Below are 25159 nucleotides of genomic sequence, written 5' to 3'. Positions count from 1 at the left end.
TACATTTCTAACAATTTCCAGATGACATTGATGATGCTGATCCAGGTACTGCCCTTTGAGAATCACTGCTGTGAAAACATTTACTTTTTTTTTTTTTAATGTTTATTTTTGAGAGAGAGAGAGAGAGACAGAGATAGAGAGAGACAGAGACAGAGCATGTGCAGGAGAGGGGGCAGGGAAAGGGAGAGACAGAATCTGAACCAGGCTCTAGGCTCTGTTCTGTTAGCACAGAGCCCAGTGTGGGGCTTGAACTCGCAGACCCAACCACAAGATCATGACCTGAGCCTAAGTCAGACGCTCAACTGATTGAGCCACCCAGGCACCCTGAAAACACTTACTTTTAATACAGCAAGGAACAGTCATACTGAATTTATTTAAGGAAAAGATGCATGCTATTTATTACTGTTTAGATTAGACTTTGTATTGTTTTTTTCTCTCTCTGGTTGTCAGCTGTTACATTAAGTGACCCACAGGGAGTACTCTCTTGAATTATATTTCTTTAGTAAAAGCGTATTTACCATTTGGTAATTGGCATCTCTTAACTTTTCACAGATGACTATTGCTGCTGGGCCAAAAGCCACTTTTGGCCTAGATGAAAATACTTTGCATTATTTTGCTTGATGATCCCAAAGGTGGGGATTTTATTTTATTTTTTTTGTATTTGTTCTTTACTAAGATACGATAATTATTTCATTCAGTGAGCATTGAGACTTTTTTAACCAGTCTAAGGCCAGTACAACTCCTTTGCCATTGCCAGCTGTGCGTGTTTCCATGGAAACTCCATAGGGTCTAGCAGGATTACTGTTGTAAGGACCATACCTGGCTTATTTGCATCCAGTTTAAATTGGGGAGATTTCAAAAGAATAAAAGGTCTGTAGATGAGTCAGTGGACAGCCAGAAAGAGCTTGTCAGTTTGTAACCATCATATTGGCCTAACTAAAGAGGAAGACTTGCGTGGGTATCCCTAACTATATAGTTCATGTTTCTGGAGGGCTTTGGTGGGCATGCTAACGTCTCTATTTGTTTTGTGGATTTATTTGTGTCATTGTGTTTTTGTTTTTGCTTTTGTTTTAGGAATATCTCTTTAAATTAAATATCCTAATTTATGTCCTTATTTAAATACCCTAACCTAATGATTTTAAAATTCTCTTAAAGAAAGTACATGTAGATCAGACTCTTTTTCAAAGAGTTTTCATTGCTTTCCAGTTAGAATGCAATAGAATGTCTTAGTTTTTGACCACTGTTGCAGAATTATGGCAGAAGTTTATGTTGATCTGTACTTTGCAAGTGTTATGAGCTACTGTGAACCCCTTCTCTCACAAACATAATTTTTTCTAAAAAGAAGGCAGTTTGAACTATTTACGTATTTGACTTTGTTTGCACCATTGAGCTTAAGCCTTTGTTTCAGAGTTTCATAAATGGTTAGGACCAACAGTGAATGTATAGAAAACAACTATACGGACTAGTTACATGAGCACCGAGTACAGTTATATAAAACTTAGAGGTTATTATTAATAAGTTATGCTGCTCAGTCAGTTGTACGAATTTATCCTAGTTGGAGTAATTAGGCTAATTCACAAATAGCTACATAGTACAGGTATATGGCCAATAAGAGCACGCATACCAACTCCTCCTCCTTAGTTAAGGCTGCTTGGACTTTCTACTGATCAAGGTTCTAAGATATTCTGTCAGAGTGTGGTGGCCAGCCAGTGATGGTGAATTTCCATACTTGTGTGCGCCAAATATTGACATTTCTTATCTTCTAAATCAGAATGTAGTCTTGTACCTTTTTTCCGAATATTTTACGGTGATAGCGATATGTATCAGTCTATCATCTATGAACATCTATGTGTGTGTGTGTGTATATATATATACATATATACATACATATATATATATATATATACACATCTGTGTGTGTATATATATATATGTATATATATACACATCTGTGTATATATATATTGAAGTAGATGCTTGTAAATTTGGAAGGAGGTAACAGGGAGTTGGGGATTTTTTAATATTAGTGAAATATACTCTTTAAAGAAAATACTAGGTAGGCTGTGTTATTCAGTTTCACGAAAGAGTAGCACCTTCTAATACATGTTCCAAGAATTCTCTGATTCACCTCCATGTTCCTAAAGTAAGGGCAGGTGCTAGTGTCCCTGTTTTGTAGATGAGGAAATAGGCACAAGAGAGGTGCCTGCCTTTATTAATCACTTTATGTTTACGCAGTTAAACACACCTGTCGTTCAGCGTTGCCCACTATGTGTAATTGTTCCCTCTTAAAGTGTTAGGTTATTTTATACGGCTTACTCAGTGTTGCCTTTTTCTCTTTTTGTATTCATAGACTGGAAAAGTAAGAAGAGCTTTCCTGCCTTTTTAATTACCAAACTACTCTCAGTTTTCAATGAATCAATTCAAAGAAAGAATGCAGTCTTTCTATACCTGGTAAATATTTTCTGCTCATAAAAGCTATTAACTTAGTAGCCTCTGATAAATCCAGGTGTTTATGATGATTACCTTTAATTTTGTGGGATGACTATAAAAAATGACTTATCATATATATGATATTAACTCTGAAATTTATTTGATATTATTGTTATGGTGGAGTGATGCCTAGAATGCCTGTGCCCTAGCCAGCAACAGAAGCTAGTCTAGAATTGGCCCTGGTACTTAGATTAGGCTCTGTTGGGTTTATTGGGGGGAAAAGGTTGTGAAATTAATGCAAATAGGGTACATAAATATATTACTGAGTATCCTCTTTACTCAGATGGTATAACATTAGCAATATTCCCTACGTGGTAGTTTAATAGAAGTACTTTGTCAATAATAGTTTTATAAAATTAATCTAGTAATCAGAATATTAAGCCTACCTTTTACCACTTGACACATGACCTAAGTGAAGATTAGAGAGATCAAATAACTTGCTGAAGAAAATTCAACTAGCCAGTGTAGACCTGAGGTCAGAATCTAGATCAGAGGCTACATATTTTGATTCCTACTCTAGGGCCTTTAAAAAAATCCTAGCTTTTTAAGTACCTTAAATAAGAATTAACATGCCCAAGGGAGTAAACAAACCATAGTGACATTTCATATGGATCTTTTGTATAGCTTAGAATGTTAATGTAGGATCAGAGAAGATAGAATGGATTTATTTATGCTACATAAAGTATTTTCTCTATTAACAGTATTAACTTAGCTACTAGGTACTATTAAATCTTTTAGATACACTTTATTTAAGCGTGAGGAGAATCCTTGGGCATATTTTGTACCTGTTTTGCAGAAGAGGAAAATGAGGCTTAGAATGAGAGTGCTATAGCTTAGGATATTAGAAGTGGGGTTTAAACCCAGTTTTCTTTGACTTCAAAGCCCATGACTCAGCGGTGAAGCCTGAGGAATTAAAACTTAATCGTCCAGCCTATCACATGTTAATGGATACTGATTATGGAATAATTTCCTCTCCTAATTCACCCATTCAAAAATCTTATCATTTTAGGGACATATGGAGGTAGTTAGGGGAGAAACCATTTCGTCCTCTGTAATGATTTTAATTATAGGAATCTTATTAGCTATTTTTATAATGTAATTGCAAGTTATAGGTCTTATGCCCCCTTTAAAAAAGAAAGACGTTTATAAAATATTTGTATATTCTAAACATATGCTTAAAGTGAACTAATTTGAGCAGGTCCAAAGGTCTGTTTTTGTGTGACTGAACATTTGTCTCCCATGTTTTTACTTATTACAGTCGATCATCAAGGAATGATTATTTTTGTAAAGTATTTTTAAAACAGATTTTTCAAAATTAGTTAAGTGATGAAAGAAATTGGTGTTACATTCAAAAATTAATACATTTCAAGTGTCTGGCTTGGGGATAAATAAAAAGTTACCATGTTAAATGGAATTGTAATGATGAAGATATAAAGAAAATTCCTTCTTCTTTATTTAGTAAAGTACCCAGAGTATCAGAGTTCGCCAAAACCAGGTGTATCTTTGCCTTAAAACCTGACCCAGCCCCTGAAACTCACCTTTCCCCCCCAGTCTTTGACTGATTTACCACCATCACCTGCCTGCCCAAAAGAGGGTGGGGATGCATAGAATGTAGGTAGTGAGATCCAAAAATAACATTTTATTAGTAGCTCATGGGAAGTAACTTTTTTTTCTGGTAGCGTGAAATATAACTTATGTGCATTTTAATCTCTACCATTCAAAATGAGAAATGTACGTTAGTTTGCCTGGTGTCTTTCTATTTTAGGCAGTCGTACGTTAGGACTTTGTAAAAGGTGAGATACGTTGACAAATTTTACGATTTTTTAGTTAAGTTCTTTGTAACTGGAGCTTACAAAGATGGTGTGACTCGTATTGGTACTATGACATTTTGAGAAGATTATGAAGCTGCTCACCTCCCCGAATATCACTTGCAGATACTCGTCACCTGAGTAGCAAGGAAGGAGGGTCAGGCAGGGCTGGGGCAGCTAATGTGGATTGAATTCCTGCTCTGTAGGGCATCTGCTAGGCACATCCACATTTGTGCTCTCATTTTTTTTTTTTTAAATTTTTTTTTTCAACGTTTATTTATTTTTGGGACAGAGAGAGACAGAGCATGAACGGGGGAGGGGCAGAGAGAGAGGGAGACACAGAATCGGAAACAGGCTCCAGGCTCTGAGCCATCAGCCCAGAGCCTGACGCGGGGCTCGAACTCACGGACCGCGAGATCGTGACCTGGCTGAAGTCGGACGCTCAACCGACTGCGCCACCCAGGTGCCCCTGTGCTCTCATTTTTAGTAGGGGTGTCGAAGTACGAGAAGTAGGGCCAAGAGACGAAGAAAGCACAATGTGCAAAATTCGGCCTTGCTTTTTGTCTGGATGGTCGGCCTGTTCACCTACCATATTCTGTCATCATCTGCTTCTGGCAGCATCAAATGCTGGTGGTGATTTCCAGGGGGCTGAATCACAGTTACCTGGGATTGCTGTGGTCGTGCTTATGTGGCCAGAAGGGCGTCAGTTTTTGATTTTTTGCCGGGGAGGGCATCAGATTTTGAATTTGCAGGAAACTATAGTTAACAATACTGTATTACACACTTAAAACTGTTCTTAGAGGGTGGATCTTACTTCAAGGGCTCTTGCCACACACACAAAGATTTTTTAATGAAAAAGAAGGAGGGGAGGAAACTTGGAGGTGATGAACAAGTTTATGGCCTTGTTTGTACTCTCACAGGTGTATACTTACCTCTAAATTTATCAAATTGTATACATTAAATAGGTACAGCTTTATGTAGGTCAATCATAACTCAAAATTTTTTCAAAAAGAGTTCAAAAGAGAAAGTCTGCGTTTAAATGTTATTTAAGGATTAAAACATGAGAAAAAGGAAGAAATCAGCCATGTTCAGATACTGGTAACATTATTAAGACTCTGTTCTTACATGTACAGCAAAGGTGATTTGGGGCCTGTGGATTAAAAATTAGTTAAGGTACATAGAAATGTTTGAGAGCATCGCTTAAAATTTTTTATTGTAACAGGAGAAAAATCTTGACAATGATATTTTTTAAATTATCAAGAGTATAATAATACCATTATCATTTTTATAATTCTTGATCATTTTAAAAATAATTTATGTTCTGATTTTAATTTTTAGAACGAACGTGAGAGATGGCATAAGCCCCATTTTTCAAATGAGGAAGTTAAGGTTCAGATGTCATGTGAAGTTTCCTGGGGATGCCGTAGACTGGCTGGCTCAGAGAACCGAAATTTCTTACCTCATAGTTCTGGAGGCTAGAAATTTGAGATTAAGGTATTAGGATTGGTTCCTTCTGAAAGCTGCGAGGGAGAATCTGTTTCGTATCTTCTCGTCTTCCCTCTGTACGTATCTGTCTCTGTGTGCAAATGTTCCCTTTCTATAAGGATACCAATAGTATTGGATTGGGGCCCACGCTGCTGACCTCATCTTAATTTGATCTGCAAAGACCCTGTTTCCAAAAAGGTCACACTCACAGATCCTTGGGGTTAGGCCTTTAACAGCTTTTGAGGCGCACAATTCAACCCATAGAGGATGTTAAGTCTTTTGCTCAACGTCTCTTAAGTAAGAAAGTTAGACCCATCACATTGTAGTGCCACTAAAATCATAGTTTCAGAAGAACGTAACGGTGTATCTATACCAACTTTTTTTTTTTTTTAATTTTTTTTTTCAACGTTTATTTATTTTTGGGACAGAGAGAGACAGAGCATGAACGGGGGAGGGGCAGAGAGAGAGGGAGACACAGAATCGGAAACAGGCTCCAGGCTCTGAGCCATCAGCCCAGAGCCTGATGCGGGGCTCGAACTCCCGGACTGCGAGATCGTGACCTGGCTGAAGTCGGACGCTTAACCGACTGCGCCACCCAGGCGCCCCTAAATTTTTATTTTTTTTTTTAACGTTTATTTATTTTTGAGACAGAGAGAGACAGAGCATGAACAGGGGAGGGGCAGAGAGAGAGGGAGACACAGAATCTGAAACAGGCTCCAGGCTCCGAGCTGTCAGCGCAGAGCCCGACGTGGGGCTCGAACTCACGGACCGTGAGATCGTGACCTGAGCCAAAGTCGGACGCTCAACCGATTGAGCCACCCAGGCGCCCCTCTATAATACCAACTTAAAATTAATTTTCTAATACTGTCTTTTGTCTGCGTAGATTTTACTTAAGATTAACCGAGTTTCTAAAGTTTAATTAGAGGAGCGCCTGGCCGGCTCATTCAGAAGAGCATGGAACTCTTGATCTCGTGGTTGTGAGTTCATTCATGCCCCACATTGGGCATGGAACTTACTTGAAAAATAAATAAAATAGTAAAATTTTGTGTTGTGATGGGTTTCAAGCTCTTTTACTTTGGATCATAAGTCAGTGATATACCAGCTGTGTAAGGGTGTTTGGTCCTCAGTGCTTTCGTCCGGATTCAAATCTGAACTTCATGATTTGTAAGGTAGAGCTTTAAAATGTGTGCCCCTCCATGTCTTGAGATGTCCATCAGAATACTGTTCAAATGGTTTCAAGTGCATTCTGACTGTACATAATTTCACGATTCTTTAAGAATTGTTGTGTTGTCAGTGTTACTGTGCACCTTGTGATCACAGATTGTTGTGGCATGAGGAGGGCAGGGGCCCACTAGAATAATCATAAAATACTGGCAGTTTGTTGAGCTGCTTTCCCCCCACACCCTTTTTTCTTTTCTTTCTTTGCTATTTTTTATTTTGACTTCAAAACACTCTCAGTACTTTAGTGAGTAATCCTACCAAATAAGGACCCTCTGCTACATTGCTACAATACAGACATAAGATGCAAGAAATTAACAGTATTACTTTCCTGTCAACTAATCCATAGACCTGATCCACATTTGGCTGGTTGTTGCCATAGTGCCTTTCATAACAAAAGAACCTAATCCAGGATCTTACGTAGCATGTAATTATTCTATCTCTTTAGTGTTCTCCAATCACAGTTCCTTAGCCTTTCCTTGAGTTTCAAGACTATGTATTGGAAAAATACATTTTGTAGAGTGTCTGTGCACTCAGGTTTATCTGATAGTTCCTCATGATTAGATTCAGGTTATGCATCTATGGCAGGAATATCAGAGGGAAGTGATGCTGTGCTCTCAATTCCTCTTTTCTGGTAGTGCACAGTTTTGATTTGTTCCTTGACTAGTGATGTTATCTTTGAACACCTGATTAAGGTGATGTTCACCAAGCTTCTCCTCTGTAAAGTTACATTTTCCCTTTGTAATTGCTTAATATTTTGTAGAGAAACTACATTTTTCATCATCAAATTTTTGCCCACTAGAGTTAGCATTTCGACTGAACTTATTATAATGGTTTCCAAATACCGACTTTCTATATTTATTATTTGGCATTCTGTAAGGAAAATCTTTCTCTTCCCCCTGTTGATTTATATCAAATAGACTCATAAGCTGTCATGAGTAAATGGTTACAATTTATTATTTTTTTAATTTATTTTCTTTGTGTTACCCAAAATTTGATCAACGGGAGACCATTCAAACTTGCATCTGCGTCTTTTCCACATAGTCCCATGATTTAAAAAAAAAAATGTTTACAAGTACAACATTTAAAAAGTGTTCAACACTTTAAATACGTTATTTAGTTTTTAAACTTTTATTATTGAGAGTGCGCGTGTGAGCGGGGAAGGGGCAGAGAGAGGGGAAGAGACTCCCAAGCAGACTCTGCACTGTTAGCACACAGCCTGACGCAGGCTCGATCTCACAAACTGAGGTAATGACCTGAGCCGAAATCAAGAGTCTGACACATAACTGACTGAGCCACTGAGCCACCCAGGCGCCCCATATTCCCGTCATTTTTAAAGCACTTCCACTACTAATTTCTTCACCGAAACAGTAAAAGGAAAAACAAAATATAAAGTCTTAGCCTAGAAACCAAAGCCTCAGTAAAGAAGTAGAAAATGTAAAGAACTGAACAGAAATTTTAGAACTGAAAACTACAGTAACCGAAACCAAAGCCCACCGGATGGCCTCACAGCAGAGTAAAGGGGGACAGAGTGAACTGGAGGACAGAACATAGAAATTGCCCCATCTGAACAAGGAGAAAATAGAACACATAAATGAACAGAGCTGTGGGACCTGTAGGACTATGACAGAAAGACCACAAGAGGAGGAGAGGAGAAAGGGGACTGAGCTAAAAAGTACTTGCAGAAAGACTGGCTGACAACTTCCAGAAGACTTGTTAGAAGACACAGGCCTACGGATTCAAGGAGCTGAGCAAGTTCCAAACAAGATAAACCCAAAGAAGTAATAGTAAAACATTGGTAAACTAAGAGCAAAGGAAAAACCTTGAAAATAACAAGAGAGAAATGACACCTTTTTCTATGGGGAAAAATAATTCCAGAGATAATGGATTTCTCCTCAGAAATCATGGAGGCCAGGAGGCAGCGGCATGACATTTTTTAAGTATTCGGAAAGATCTCAAAATCCCAAGTTCTGTATTTAACAGAAGCCTTCTTGAGGAATGAAGGAGAAATCAAGACCTTTTTAGATGAAGGAAAACAAAGCAAACTTGTCTCCAGTAAATGTGCCATAAAAGAATGGCTAAAGAAATGACTTATGTAGTTTTAAATCCAACACAACATATCCAGGACTTGTGTATACCAAAAACTACAAAATGGCTGGTGGGAGAAATAGAGGACGACACAGAGAAACGGAGAGATCTACTGCATTCATGGGTTAGAAGGCTCAACATAGGAAAGATCACTTCTCCCCAGATTGATATACAGGTTTAAATGTAATTCCTCTCAGATTCCCTCTGTGATTTTTTTAACAGACAAGATTATTCTAAAATTAATGTGGGAATGCAAAGGAATTAGAATAGCTAGCAAAATTCTGAAAAAGAAGAAAAAAATCATTTTCTATAATTTCAAGACATGTTATATAGTTGCAGGAATCAAGCCTGAGGATATCGGTTGAGAAATTAACACATTAGTCTTTGAAATGGAATATAAAACCCAAAAATAGGCCTGCACAGGTGTAGCCAACTAATTTGTGACTAAGGTACAAAAGCAATTGGAGCAAACAGAGGAAGGATAATGTTTTGGACAAGTGATTAAAAAAGAAAAACATTTAATCCTCACACTGGTGAAAAACATAGGAAACCTTTAGGACATAGGACTTGATGAATAGTTCTTTAAAAAAATTTTTTTTAATGTTTATTTCTTTTGAGAGAGAGAGAAAGAGAGGGAGGGGGATGGCCTGGGAAGGGGCAGAGAGAGAGACTCACAAGCAGGCTCCACACTGTCAGCTCAGAGCCTGACATGGGGCTCGATCTCACGAACCATGAGATCATGACCTGAGCCAAAATCAGGAGTCGGATGCTTAGCCGACAGAGCCGCCCAGGTGCCCCAACACTTGGTGAGTAGTTCTTCAACATGACACCAGAGGGGTGCCAGCCTGGCTCAGCCAGTAGAGCATGCGACTCTTTTTCTTGGGGTTTTAAGTTTGAGCCATGTTGGGTGTAGAGATGACTTAAAAATAAAATCTTTTAAAAAACAGTAACACCAGAAACACAGCCTACAAAAGAAAAAAATTGGTAAATTCGATTTTATCAAAATTAAAGTTTTGCTGTGTGCTAAAACTTCTTTAAGAGGATGAAAAGGTGATTCTCTCTCTGCCCCTTCGTCGCTCATGTGCATGAGTGTGATAAGTAAATAAACTTTTTTTTTTTTTTTTTTTTTTTTTTAAAGAGGGAGGCACCTGGCTCAGTCCATTAAGTGTCCAACTCTTGATTTCATCTCAGGTCATGATCTCACAGTTTGTGAGTTCGAGCCCCACAGGCTCCATGCTGAATGAGGAAACTGCTTGGGCTTCTCTCTTTCTCTCTGCCCCTACCCCACTCTCTTTTCTCTCACTCTCTCTCTCTCTCAAAATGAAAAACCATTAAAAAAAAAAAAAAGGAGGATGAAAAGGCAAGTTCCCAGTGGGAGAAAATATTTGCAAAGCATATATCTGATGAAGGACTATTACCTATGGTATGTAAAGAACTCTCAAAACTCAACCCTACGGAGAAAAAGGAACCCTTGTGCACTCTTGGTGGGAATGTAAACTGATGCAGCCACTGCAGCAATCAGTTTGGAGGTTCCTGAAAAATTAAAAACATAATTACCATGATTCAGTAATTCCGTTACTGTGTATTTACCCAGAGAAAACAAAAACACTAATTCAAAAAGATACATGCACCCCTATGTTTATTGCAGCATTATTTACAATAGCCAAGATATGGAAGCAGCCCAAATGTCCGTTGATAATGGATTAAGAAGACGTGGTGTATATACGCACAATGAAATATTACTCAGCCTTAAAAAGGGGTGAGATCCTGCCACTAGTGAAAACATGGACGGACCAAGAAGGTCTTATGCTAAATGAAATAAGTTAGAGAAAGACAAATATTGTATGATTTCACTTATACGTGCTATCTAAAACACGAAACAAACGAATAAACAAAAAGCAGACTCAGACCTATAAATACAGAGAACAAACTGATGGTTGCCAGAGCGGAGGGAGCGGGAGGATAGGCAAAGGGGTAAAGGGGAGCGAGAGAGACAGGCTTCCAGTTAGGGAGTAAGCAAGTCACAGGAATCAAAGACACAGCATAACGAATATTGTCCATGGTATCGTAGTAGCGTTGAATGGTGACAGATGGTAGCTACACTTGTGAGCATAGCATAACATGAAAGCTGTTGAATCACTGTGTTATATACCTGAAACCAACGTAATGTGTGTCAAGTGTACTCAGAACACACACACACACACACACACACACACACGCACACACACACGCACACACACTGAAACTCGATCCTAAAAATCCAAACAGTTCATTAGAAAAGGGAGATTTTTGTGGAGTTCTAGAAAAGTCCAAAAGAATGGAATAGACATGTCACTGAGGAGGATATACACATGGTTAATTGAGCATATGAAAATATGTTTTGTTATTAGTAGCCATTTGGGAAATGCAGATTAAGACCATCCTGAGATATCACTACACACCTGTTAGAACAGCTAAAATGAAAGGTAGTGACAATATCAAGTGCTGGTGTAGATTTGAAGAAACTAGATCCCACATACATTGTAGGAATCTAAAATGGCATAGCCATTTTGGAAAATATTTCAAAATTTCTTTAAAAACTAAATATTAGTTTATTTAATAATAATATTATTATAATATAATATAATAATAATATTATAAAGAAATATTAGTTATTTCTTTAAAAACTAAATATTAGCACTTAGCATGTGACCCAGCAATATCACTTTTTTTTTTTTAAGTTTTTACTTATTTATTTATTTTTTTAATAATCTCTACACTCAACATGGGGCTCAAACTCCCAACCCCAAGATCAACAGTCCCATGTTCTTCCAACTGAGCCAGCCAGGTGCCCCCAGCAGTATCACTTCTATGCATTTATCCCAGAGAAATAAATAAAAATTTGTCCACATAAAAATATATACACAACTATGCTTTACATATTATAGATGAGAGTCATTTACCAGGCATGTCCTTTGCAAGTATTTTCTCCCAGTGTGAAGCTTGTGATTCAATGTACATCCCAAATATGAGTGTTTATAGCACCTTTTTTAGTAATAACTCCAAACTGGAAACAACCAAGTAATCTTGCAAGGTTATTATGTTGAGTAAAACATGCTACCCTCAAATGGTCATGTAGTGTACGATTCCATTTGTACAGTATTCTCAGAATGACCAAATTATGAAGTTAGATGACAGATTAGTGGTTGTCAAGGATTCAGAATAGCCCCAGGGAGAGGAATGGATATGCCTATAACTGGGGTAGCAGGAAGGAGTTCTTTGTGATGAAATAGTTCTGTGTTTTGATTGCAGCGGTGGTTATGTGACCCACCCACACATATGACAGTAAAATGACATAGAACTTTTATGTCAGTGTCATTTGCCTGGATTTGATAGCATATCGTAAGACGTAAACAAAGTTAAGAACAAAAGAGAGAGATTATCATTGCTATAGGATTTCAGAGAACAAATATTTCCTTGACGGGAATGGAAGATCTGAGGTCAGTTTTTGAACCTGTCTTTAGAGGATAGGTAGACTTCTCAAGAGTTGATACAGGGATGAGAGATATTTTAGACAGATTGGCAGTAAATGTTGATATTATTAAAACATACTAATAACATCCAGTTAGTCGGAAGAACATTTTAGTTCAGTGGGAGAATGTGTCTTTAAATTGTATATCTCACATAGACTCTGGGATACTTGTTACCCTTGTGTTTTCACATAAATTTATGAAACCTGAGAGTGAGAGAGACATAAAAAGAGAGGACGAAATTACCAATACCATAAATGAGACATAATGGTTCAAAGGACAGATGGGAATAATAAAGCAGCATGTGATTTTGAGCAAAACAAAGCCTGTATCTCATGGATTTAAGAAATGGAATCAGAGAAAAAGTTACATTGCAGTTGTTAAAGTAGGAGAGCTCTAATATTAGCCAAAGATGTCAAGACAAATTATAGGCTTGTATTAAAGCTGCATAGCCACCTGTTCTTTTTATTCCATGGGATTTCCATACTTGGTGATTATGTTTTTGGATGATCGCTTCATATTTCTTTCCATTCAATTGTAAGCATTCTGTGGCTCAGCATTGTATCCCCAGTTCCTATCCCAGTGCCTGGCAGCACCTTGTAAATATTTGTTGAATGTGCTCATGCATGATATCAGTAACTTTGCAAAACTGTTGAAGCTAGAACAAAGAAAAGACAGTTATAGAAGAAAAGAAACAGGATGATAAGATAGACTAGACAGACACATTAAATTTTTTTTTAATGTTTCTATTTATTTTTGAGACACAGAGAGACAGAGCATGAGCAGGGGAAGGGCAGAGAGAGAGGGAGACACAGAATCTGAAGCAGGCTCCAGTCTCTGAGTTGTCAGCACAGAGCCCGACGCGGGGCTCAAACTCAGGGGCCGTGAGATCGTGACCTGAGCCGAAGTCGGACGCTTAACCGACTGAGCCGCCCAGGCGCCCCTAGACAGACACATTGAGTATGACGGCACACCTTTATTAGAGCAATGTGACATTAAAGCTTTACAACCAAGAAATTCAGGATTGAATTCTGTGATGGTGTGTTCCCTAAAGGATGCCAGGGTGTTAAATGGAGCACTAGATGAGCCGCGATGATGACCGTGGCAATGTATGTTGGCAGGGGTTAAGGAAGAGCGCAGAAGCACCAGCCACTTAATACTAGCTGCTCTCTAGTGTGGTAGCTTTCTTAACAAGCCAGCACTTAAATGACTCATTAGATGAACTGATGCCTTGAGGATCCCTGCTTGAAACACACTGTCTGATGCCCTGCAGCATGCCGAATGCCCTTCAGTATGTCTGCATATCCGCTGCTCCAGTCGAGTGGCATGGTCATCAGGATCATTACGCGCTTGTGCTCCCAAGCCTGTTCAGGCTGGTTGTGTTTCTTATTTTAGTTACACGGTTTAAATCATTATTATATAAACTAAGGAGAAGAACAGGAAGATATGATGTTTCTATGAAAACTTAAGTCGAATGTTTTGAAAAGATTAGATAAAGGGCAATTACTAAAAAATACTGCTAAATTGGATGTGGAAAAAAAGAGCTGTAAAATATTAGGGATGAATTATTCTTTTTAAAAAAAGAAAAAGATTCTGTACTCAGAGTGCTTGGTGTTTCTTTTACGTTCCCGCCTTACGTTTAAAGAAGCTCTTCAATCTATGGGTCATGAAGTCAATGTCGTAGGTTGAAATCAGCAGTTAAAAAAAAAAGCCTATCAGATTGCATTACATCTAGGAAGGAGCATTGTTTTGTGAAATTTTTCTTGAGTTTTTTATATTCTTAATATTTATGTAAAATGTGCAAAGCTTGAAAAACAAAGCGTAAGAAATTGAAACTGGAAATACTAGAGCAAGTATTAAGGACATGATTTACCCAAAAAGAAGCGAAAACCCAAATTAGTGGATTCTGATTTTAAAGCATCAGGCTTTGGTCCACCATCAAAAGATTGGTAAATGAATACATATTTAAGTACTTTCTGGTAGCATGAAGTATTTAAGGTATGTATATAATGGTTTCATGATATTTATTTTAAGTTGAGCCTTTTAATTAACCAACTACAAATCTCTGTATCATGGGTATGAGTTTCAGCATATTTTATTTTACTTCTTTTCCTCTCATGCCTCCTTGTTATGTCTTTCTCCCCCCTGCTTTCTTTGCCACTTACTGGTGTGACCTAAGAGTCGTTCTCTAGGCCTCAGTTTGGTTTTTAGGAACTAAGATTATCCTTCAGATCTCTTGTTGTTTAGTGGTGCTTACTTGCCAAATTGATCAAATAAGTTCTGTCTCGGTGTTTGTCCATCTAGAGTTTTAGGAAATAGCAGACATGCCGTTTTCTTAAATCTTTTTTTTCTTAAGCACTAAAATCTCCATATTGCAACCTTAGGGGGCACCATTCACATATACTGTGATATACAGCACATAAGAATAGTGGCAGTGCTCATACCCATCACTTGATTCTGGATCGAAGAAATTTCCAGAGCCTCCGTGTTCTTTTGTATTTGGGCATTAGTAAATTATTTTAGGCTGTCTGTGGGTGATGGGTTTGGGGATGAGTTTTTTTTTTTTTTGATAAGGTAACAATTTATCATTCTTGAGATACTGAAGTATTTTTACTACCGAGCATCTGCTGAAGCAGTGTCCTTGCTTTCTGTAAACAAGCTAGTAAGGCGACTAAAGTAGCAGTGGATTTTGGAAGGAGGTGAAGACGAAAAAGGCTGTCGGTGTGCAACTGAGATTGCCTAGGAGCGAAAGCAGCGCAGCTAGGAAATGAAAAACCCCCCGGAGAGGCAGACACGAGGTGCGAGGGAACGGTTGCTGAGTTGGACATTCCCTCCCGCATTGGACTGGGTATACAGGTGTCGAGGACAACCTGTACCAGTAGCTGCTCCTCCGGAATGTCACCAGGTTGGAACTTGATGATTTTGGTAGGTAGAGTACAGGCCTACCTCAGTTCACTCATACACAAAGGATGTGTTTTAAAAAGCTAGTTTGTAATTGAGTTGTCATTGTCCTCAGTTGCCTTTCTAATGAGACCTAGACTAGCCCGTGAGATCATGAGTAAAAGATTACTCTAATACAGATAGTGTTAGCCATGACCTCTGGGTCCTGGAAGAGCATTTCTTCTCCTTTTTAAAGAAAGGGCTCCAGGGTGTCTGGCTGGCTCCGTCGGAGGAGCATGGGACTCTTGATCCTGGGATCATGAGTTTGAGCCCCATGAAGAGTGCAGAAATTACTAAAATGAGAAGGAGAATGAAAAATAAATGCTCAGTTTTAAGCATAATTTTGAAACAGTGTGAATCTTAACTGTGCCCTTTCAGCTCCTTTTTATACTTCCACATACTGATGTTTTCTATTCTTTTCTACCTTTGTGAACCCTGTGTGCCCACCCCTGTCCCCTGAGGCCAGGTAGGCTAACCAGCATTTCTCTTATACGAGTATTTATTGGACTCTTTCCAGTGGGAACAATTATTACCACACTAATCAACTAAATGAGGTGTTAAAGGAAAGCAATTGAATTGGATTAATTTATGCTGAAGTGTGAATGACTGACAGCCCCACAGACTTCCCAGAAATTCTTTTCTTTTTTTTTTTAAAGGGTTTTCTTTTTAGTTTTAATTTGATATTTCGGACAGAGGACCAAATAAAGTGAACATTTGAGCTTTGGGGGAAAAGCTGTCTTCTTTTGGATCTAACTGTGCCATGACTGGGGGAGTGCAGGGGAGAGTTAGATGGTGGCCACCCTCCCCCACTCCATCTGTAGAGGCCTAGACAACCTTCTAGTATTTAAACCTGCCTTTTAGAAGGTGCAGAGTACCTATATCAAGAGTGGCAAGTAGGAGTTTTCTTGTCCTTCCCATTGTAACAAAGTCCACTGCGTGGGCGAGGCTTCGTGTCACTCTGGATAGCTGCATCTCAGTGCAGCCGCCTTTTGTCCCCCCCCCCCCCCCTTCCTGTTCCTGGAGTGAAGACGGTGACCTTTGCAGTAGAGGGGAAAGGGGTCCCTCTCTGGGTAGCAGCCCATGTGAGTTGGTGAGCCTTACGCCCCCTGCTACACAGAGACCCTGTGGGACTCTCTTGGCTTGAGGGGGGTTGGTGCTTGGTTCGTGCACTACCAGGGTCCTGCCCCTGCAAGGGTACCTTCCAGGGAACACTTCTTAGTTGGAAGTGATTGTCTGGCTGTAGCTCCAAGTCCTGCTTAGCTGATTTATGAAAGGCCAAATTAGTATAAGAAAGGTAGTTTAGAGGTGTTAACCTCATACAGCATGAAAAGTAGATGGTGACCTGAAGAGATCTTCTATAGTAAGTACAGGCAGTAAATGTAAAATTTTATGAAGGCAGAAGAGGAGAGAAAGAAAGATATACTGCTATCTACTATATTCCAATCACATTCATCATTGCTTCTAATATTTTCTCACCAAGTAGAACTTGTATAGAGCCCAATGCATTCACAACTCATTTGAATTTCATATTTTCTTGTATAATGTATTCTTGATTGTTTTACTACAAAGTGTTGCGAATTGTCATCGAATGAAATTGGTGCTCTTGAAAGATGTAGCATGTTTATCCTGTGTCGCGATGTCCCCCCCCCCCCCCCCCCCAGTGGCACAGCTGCCTCGTGCTCCAGTCCATGATCTAGTCTAAGAGGCACAAGCACGTTCATCCGCACAGCAACCTCGTGAAAAAGACACTGTCATTTTACAGGTGAGAAAATTAGGGTTCAAAAAGGGAACGAACTTAATCTCACTGGTACTGAATGGCAGTGTTAAATTTCTCCCCTAAACTCTTTCCTGATGTGGATTTTGTGATTCTGTGAAACAGAAAAACTGGCACTAGAAACAGAGTGCATATCTAAAAGTTAAGAAAGTTTTTGGTTCTGGTCCTAGCTAATTTATTGACTTTCAAAGAAATCCTTTTAAAGGTCCCTAATAGAAGTCTCGTCTTGCATTTCCACATATGCGGGTTGAGTTTAATTTCAACCTGAATGTTGGAAAAAGGGACATACAGATTTTTAAAAATCAGACACTTGGCATGCTTGAAGACTAGTTCTGAATAAAAACAGTTATTAATGGGATAATACCCTGGAGAACTCTCCTCAGTTGTAGTGCACTCTGCTGTGTATCGGGACATACTTGACTTTTAAACACAAAATCTTTGCCACCAATTATTAGTTTCCTCACTACATTGAAAACAAGCCATTTTAATTTGCTGCCTTATTCAAGCCCCCCCCCCCCCCATGCCTACCACCTCCATGAAGGTATAACTTGGCCACAATGTGTAATAACAGCCAAGATCTCAGATTTTGGTGTCAGCAAAATCCGGTTTTAAAGTCTGACTCCAAATTATTAGTGTAAATTAGTGTAAAGTGCTTTAGCCCTCTGTGCCTCAGTTTCCTTTTTCTCCTCCCCCCCCACCCAAAGAGGATAGTAATACCTACTTCATGGGATTTTTTTTTATAAATCTTCTGCTGAGTTGTCTATGGTGATTACAGTGGAATGTCATATTGTAATGCCTCAAAAGCTTGGGGCTGATGTTTGCCTTGTAAATTCACTTTAAATTGAATAGATACATTCTTCAGCAAAGAGAATAAGTGTATATATTCATATACATTTGGTAAAATTTACTTAAATACTAATTAATTTCATAATTTATATGACCAATTTTTTTGATGATTGATACTGTAAATAACAAACCATCTTCTACTTTAGATTGATTTTGGTGGAGGAAGGACACCGCACAACGGGCGGCATTTGGCTAATCTATTCTGTGAATTTGATAGTATGAAGAGATTTATAGATAGTGAATTTCCATACTCTTGAAAATAATTTTACAGCTCTTGCACTGCTTCTGGATTTATATTGTTGCCTTGTTTTAAAGCAGGACTTTCCCCAGACAGCGTATGTTAATATTTGGAAAATTCCCTATCAGTGGGCTAGCACCATCGTGACAGCCCTATGTTCTGCTTCTACCTTGCTAATTGTTTCCTTGGGATTATTTGGATTGTGTAGAAAGCTTTTTGCAAATCCTCTTATTACTGAAGTCATTGTTGCCAGCAGGAATAAGATTAAAGGTGCTTAAGTCTGTAGAGTTGTTTCTAATTTGTACGTGTCATTTCAGTGCCATTTTAACAGAACTCTGTCTCTTGTCTCTCCCTTCTCCCCCGGTACTATCTCAAGTTAGGTCCGAGGAGCCAGGCCATTGGAAGAAATCTCATTTTATCCTCCTAATTATTATGCTGGCACTCAGGAGATAATTTTTCCCTTCATGCACTGCCAATTAATATGCAAATGGGCTGATAAATATTTATGCAATGATTTAAATTATGCAGGGAGTGCTTTCAGTGTGTTCTGTAAATGAATTGTTCGTGGACTTCAAAGTGCTGGCTGCTGTGCTAACGAGGAGAGATTTGCATAAGGCCCTAATCACACGCATACTGATTAAGCTTCATTATGGAAACTGCCAGCTGCAATCTTTGTTTCTATTTTATTACAAAAAGGGGAACTTTTCATGCTTCAGTTGCCTTGACAATGTCAGTCCTAGCTGGTAGGAGAGACTAAAACTCCTCTGAGCAACTGAAGTTTCCTTATTCAGTTGAAGATTGCTATGGTGTAACTGAAGTTGTATTTTCCTTCTCCCCCTAATCCACTTTCCACCTCCCACCCTTGTTCTCTGAAGAACATAGTGTAGATTTGTTAGAAATAGTAGTACCTTCTTTCACCCACCCCAAACTGCTACCTGTTTCTTCCTTGCTTTGGACTGTCTGAACCTCTAGAAGATTTCACAGCAATGCTGGACTGCAGTGACTATGTTCTAGGTGGGTACCAGCACAGTTCTTTCTTATAAGCTTTAATATGGAAATAGCGCATGTGGGGTTGACTATGCATAAATGCTTAATCGCATATGCAACCACCTCGGGGTGGGGGGGGGGAGAGGTGGATTGAGCAGAGAAGGAGGAAAGCATTTGCAGGGCAGGAGCATACTTGAATTTGCAGTAGGTCCCTCCCTACCACTAGCTCTCCTGGTTCAGAGGACATTTTCTGTAAATAGTGTGGATTTGGAATTCGTCTTGAACGGAGGACATTTTTGCTTTTTGGAAATATCTGTTGGGAGCATTTCATGTAGTTCTAAAAACACTCTAACTCAGAAACAAGGTATAAAGTATGCCTAAATAATATGTACATATTAATAAAAAATGTTTTACAACCTAAGAGCGAATGTCTTCTAGAAAAACCAAAGTGCATAGTGAAAAATAAGGTGGAGCCATAGTGCAGAATGGCTCCCATAAATACTGATGCAGAGGGTAATTGCGGTGGTTGCTGCAGTGGGACTGTTGATCAGTTTCCAGATTTGAGAAACTGTCAACTTTTCAAATTTTGGCAAATATCAGCCTTTCCTTATTTTTTAAAAAATCAACTTCTCTTCTTCAGAAAACAATGTTAAGTGCTGGAAAGCCTATTTTAAAGTTTTCTCTATAGAACAACAAGCCTTTTAGGGAGGGGGATGTGCGGCTTGATTATATAAACTGTCTTTGGTAACCGAGATTTAAAATAGATTGAGGCACTTTGGTTTTGAGACACACTGTGGCTCACGGTGGCCCTATTTTGTGTTGAGTTTTGTCTGTGTGCACACAGTTGTTGAAACCTCTTCGGGTCACTCTGGTCACCTGGAGAGTCAGATGACATGAACTCCAGGACTTTGAGAACTCACGGTTTAAAATCTTTGCAAGTGATTTTTTTTTCCTCTATGTCATTTTTCTCACTTAAAAAACTGAGCCCCACCCGCACCCCCTGCCCATCTCCTTCACAGTTGCTAAGGATAAAATTAAATGATAGTTCTGTCAATGTTTACACTTTCAGGCAGAAGGAATGGCCCAAACTCAAGGCAGTAGTAATATTTGTAAAGCACAATAAAAACCACAATTAAAACAAAAAACCGATGTCAAGAATTCAGTCCAATCGCAGAGCAGTCTGTAAACTGTTATTAGGCTCACGCACAGCTCAGTGTGCCCAGAGAGAAAAAAAACTTCAGATATCAAGAAAAGAACTTGTATTTACTCTTTTACAAAATCTGCTAAATTGGGAACTCAAGGAAGGAAAGGAAAATACCTTTTTGAAATATTTTTAGCATTGTATTTTAGAATTAGAAATTGTACCTCTGTTATTTGTAATTAACAGTAACTGTCATTTGAACAGTCTTCTCATTGTTGTACAGCTAAGTCGGAATTTTATTTGTATATGTATGTGTATGTGTAAAGTGGTTTTGTTAAATGTCTTTGAAGCTCTTTACAATTCAATAGAAGATGCTTCGAAGATTCACACAGAATACCTGTGACATAATCTTTAATTTAGATACATGGAAATTAGGGTATGAATTGCACAGGGACAGGTTCCTGACTTGTTAAGAATTATGCCTACTTCTTTGTACAAAGATACGTGGAAACATTGTTACCCTCTTCTGAATGTTAACTGGTTCATATTTTTCCACTTTTTTTTTTAACATACATTCTAAAGGAAGCATTTTGGTTTGTTAACATTTGTTGTGATCTTTGCTGACTTTCATAAGATTTTGTTTAAGTCATTCAGAAAGCTGATTTTCACTAAGTTGTACACCTGTTCCTTTCAAACCCTAGTATGCCTTTGGTGACATTTAAATTTTTCTGGGCAGTAGCGGTGAGGAAATTGTAGAACTAGTCTCATTTATGACCACAGAATATGAATTTGAATCCTTCACACATCAGAGGGAAAAACCAAAGATGTGCTAGAACTGCCTAAAACCATAAGACCAGCATCTGTTTTAAAAACTTCCTAGAAAAACTATTACACGGCTTCCAGGCTGGAGATGAAATTGATGGCAGTAGGACTCTCGATTCTTTCTCGTCACTTAGGCATTTGGATAAAGCAACCGTGGACAGCATGGTTGGGACTTGTGATGATTGTTTGATTTCCTAGTTAAACATTGAAATGGATGACAAAATGTATTTTTCAGTAAAAAAAAAAAAAATCAAATATCACATCATTTATTTATTCTCACCTAATAATTAGAGTTAAGTGATTCTTAGCCCAGTAGGGGAAAAGGGGGAACTTGCTGGATAGTAAACTCAGTTGATTACAAATATGCAAAGTTTGGGTTTACAGTAGAAATAGAATAAGGTATATATTAAATGTATATTTAGTTTTTACTCTATTGAAAAGGCGGGAGAAAAGCAGACTTGTTCTTGTGTCTTGCAGCTGTTCTGGGATACCTAATATTGCTTGCTGAAAACTTTTTACTCTGAAAACCTTCATTAAAGAGATAACCCTTAGGGAAATAAACCCATGTCAGCAGGTTCATATGCGATATCAGATAGGTGGTATAATTTTTAGAGGGGTGTGGTTGTGATTCAATTTTGAAATTGTTAGATATATCTGTTACGCCTTGTGGTACAGCTTCTTATAGTGGTTTATGATTGAGGTATGAATTTGACATATTCTTACTTTACATGGTTAGTTTGTCTGGACGGGGAGTAAATACGGAGATATTCTTCTTAGACACCCTTTCCTTTTATTCTGCTAGGTTGAGTTACTGCCAGCCTGTTATGAAGATTACCAACAGATTGTTTTGGTTTGATTAACAAATACCTTTGCTTATGGAAAAAGAAAATTTTGAGAATAACGTGTTTTACTTTGTAAGGCACTTTGCCCCAGCTTTGTTTCTTTAACGTATTTTATGCTTCGTATTATATTTACTTCTTTTACATGTCAAATTCTATTATAACTTTTTTCAGGTTAGATGTCTGTTATCTTTGTTAGAAGAATGTTAAAATTCTTTAGAAAGACAGTTTATTTGTGGATTGCATCAGGGTTAAGGGAAGTCCAGAATTTCTCTCAGATAAACTTTCACGATAATTTCCAATGTTTTAGTGATGACACTGCCTGTCTTTGAACTGTAGGACCGTAACATCAGTCAGTATTCTTAAACCCTTCCTTTGCCACACTTTTGCCTCCCTAACCACATCCCCAATTTTTACAAAACCTCATTCACCTCTGATTCATTGCAGACTCAAGAATGAATAATCCGTCAGAAACCAGTAAACCGTCTATGGAGAGTGGAGATGGCAACACAGGTAAGAGACCCTCCCCACACCCACCTTTTAACTAGATCTACTAGCGTTACCAGAAGAAACTTCCCACTTAACTGTGACTCCTATTTGGCAAATAAAAACCAATTTGAGTATTGAGTTGTCAGAGATCATTTAGTGCTTGCAGGAGCTGGTGTTGTATTTGTTTAAGATTATTTAATTTCTTCAGATTGCTTCATGTTTTTGTTGCTGTTTATCAGAGGAACTATAAAGTAGTTGAGAGAATAGTCCTTTAGGGTCACGTGGTTCTGGGTATGTATTAGGGATTTGTCACTTACTAGCTTTGAAAATTTTTTTAATGCTCGTTTCTTTTTGAGAGAGGGAGAGACAGGGTGTGAACAGGGGAGGGGCAGAGAGAGAGGGAGACACAGAATCCGAAGCAGGGTCCAGGCTCTGAGCTGTCAGCACAGAGCCCGACATGGGGCTCAAACTCGTCAACTGCAAGATCGTGACCTGAGCTGGAGTCAGACGTTCAACCAACTGAGCCACCCAGGCACCCCCTGTCACTCATTAGCTTTGGACTTTAAGGCAGTTTCCTAACTTTATTTAGTGGGGACAATATATTTCATAGGTCGTTGTGAGTAGTAAAGGAAATGGATTAAGCACAGAGCCAGCTACACAGTAACCATTCAGTAAAAAGTTGCTCTTGTTACAGGTGTTAATCAAAACAGTAAATCTTACCCACCCACCCCCATTCAGTATAAATTATATTGAAGTTATGCTAGTGTCAGTAGATAGATGGTTAAAAACACATACCTGTTTCTAATACGTTCTTTTATTTGGTCATTTTAAAAAATTTATACTGTACGGTAAATCCGTATAGAATGTCTCCACGGCCCAAACTCTTTAATTTATCACATTGCTGAAAGGACGTTGACCCGTGTGTTTATATCATCTGCCAGAGATGGCACAGGGACTTCCCCAGTTTCTGGTAAAGGCATAAATTGAAATACTCAGCCATGTAAAGAAGGGAATTGCGGGCAGGAATACACAGAAAGTAATAGTTTCTAAGGTAAACTAGGTTTTCACTTGCAGAGAGGGTTGCCTCTTTGACCGCCATTTAAAAAACGACCTACTATGGGAGATAGTGAGAATGTGAGTCCCTCCTAGAAACTTTGTTTCCCACCCCTGCTGGCCCCACCATCGTTTCATTTGAAGTAGATGAGTTGAACCAGTATGTAGTTCCTGCCTACATATCTTTCGTTGTAAATTGTTCTATACCTGGAGATACTTGTTAGTCTTCTAATCTCTAAAGGATGCCTGTCTCTTTATGTGAAACTGAGCCATGGGACTTCCTGTTATATTGAACACGTCATTCAGAATACTCTGAGGCTAGCCACGTGGACTGCTCTAGTACCTCCCGAGGAGGTACACCATTCTGTCTGGATTGTCGGCCAGTCTCATTTTTGCTGTTCCTCTGTCCTCTGGGCCCTGTCTTGCATTATTTTGTAGCGCGGGTCCATCTGCGAGTGCTTTCTCCATTTAGTTTAAGTGTGGGACTTGTCTGCATAGAAACAAGGCAGTCGATCCCTTAGGACATTAGGAGAGAGTGTGCAAGACACTCTAAAGAACAGCTTTAAGAGCGCCTGGGTGACTCATTGGGTTAAGCATCTGACTCTTGATTTCTGCTCAGGTCATGATTCCAGGGTCGTGAGATCGAGCCCCACGTCGGGCTCTACACTGAGCATGGAGCCTGTTTACAAGTGTCTCTCTCTCTCTCTCTCTCTCTCTCACTCTCTTTCTCTCTCTCTCTTCTCTCCCTCTCTCTCTCTCCCTCTGTCCCTCCTCCACTCATGCTCTCTCTCTGTCTCAAAAAGAAGCAAAGAACAGCTCCAAAGAAGCATGTATTTCTCAAGGAAGAGAAACAGACTCAGAATGATTGGAGAACACTGAAAAGGTCTCTAGGTCAGATTCCTTGCGAAACCACCACTAATAATAGACGTTTCAGTGGCTACCATTTATTGAGCACCAACATTTAATAATCCCCTGATGACATGTTTTTAAAAATCTTAAGCACTGGACTTATTACCTGATTTCAGTTTGAGTTCTTAATGACAACACTGTAAGTTAAGGAATAGGAAATTGAAGCACAAAATCAGTCAGGAAATAAAGGCAGGATGAGGATTTACACCCTATATTTGGTTTCTCCCATGAATTGCAATAAAATAAAACAGAAAATTTAAGCATTTCTTTGTATATATTCAGGATTAAAACTATTTTCAGAGCTATATATAAGATAAATTCTAGCTGTAGCAATTGCTAAAACAGTCTCATGAATTTCCTGCCTTGTATATTTGCAATGCATGGTGGGTAGACTCATAGAACTGAGTAGTATCAGTATAGAGTTTTACTTTTTAATGTCTCTAAAACTTGGCATTGTTGCCTTTGTAAAATTGCAAATTACTTCCATGTTAAGGACTTTTACATGCACTTAAAGATAACTAAA

At 38.7% G+C, this 25159-nt stretch overlaps 1 protein-coding gene across 3 annotated transcripts in view; it reads left to right on the top strand.

Moving 5' to 3' along the window:
• The window catches only part of POU2F1 (POU class 2 homeobox 1), a 178112-nt gene that overhangs the window by 86477 nt on the left and 66476 nt on the right, over positions 1-25159 (top strand). The window contains exons 2-3 of one of the 3 annotated variants that reach the window (XM_045453059.1): positions 2351-2451; positions 22633-22698. In XM_045453059.1, coding sequence (XP_045309015.1) covers positions 22641-22698 — 58 coding nt within the window. In that variant the 5' untranslated portion in view covers positions 2351-2451; positions 22633-22640. Of the gene's footprint in view, positions 1-2350; positions 2452-16275; positions 19411-22632; positions 22699-25159 lie in introns of those variants that run through there. The other 2 variants (XM_045453057.1, XM_045453056.1) reach the window with 2 other exon arrangements.

The sequence above is a fragment of the Leopardus geoffroyi genome, chromosome C3 (assembly GCF_018350155.1).
Source record: "Leopardus geoffroyi isolate Oge1 chromosome C3, O.geoffroyi_Oge1_pat1.0, whole genome shotgun sequence".
Lineage (NCBI taxonomy): Eukaryota > Metazoa > Chordata > Mammalia > Carnivora > Felidae > Leopardus > Leopardus geoffroyi.
Note: the sequence above shows the minus strand (reverse complement) of the source record. Positions and strands in the feature narration are given on the sequence as shown.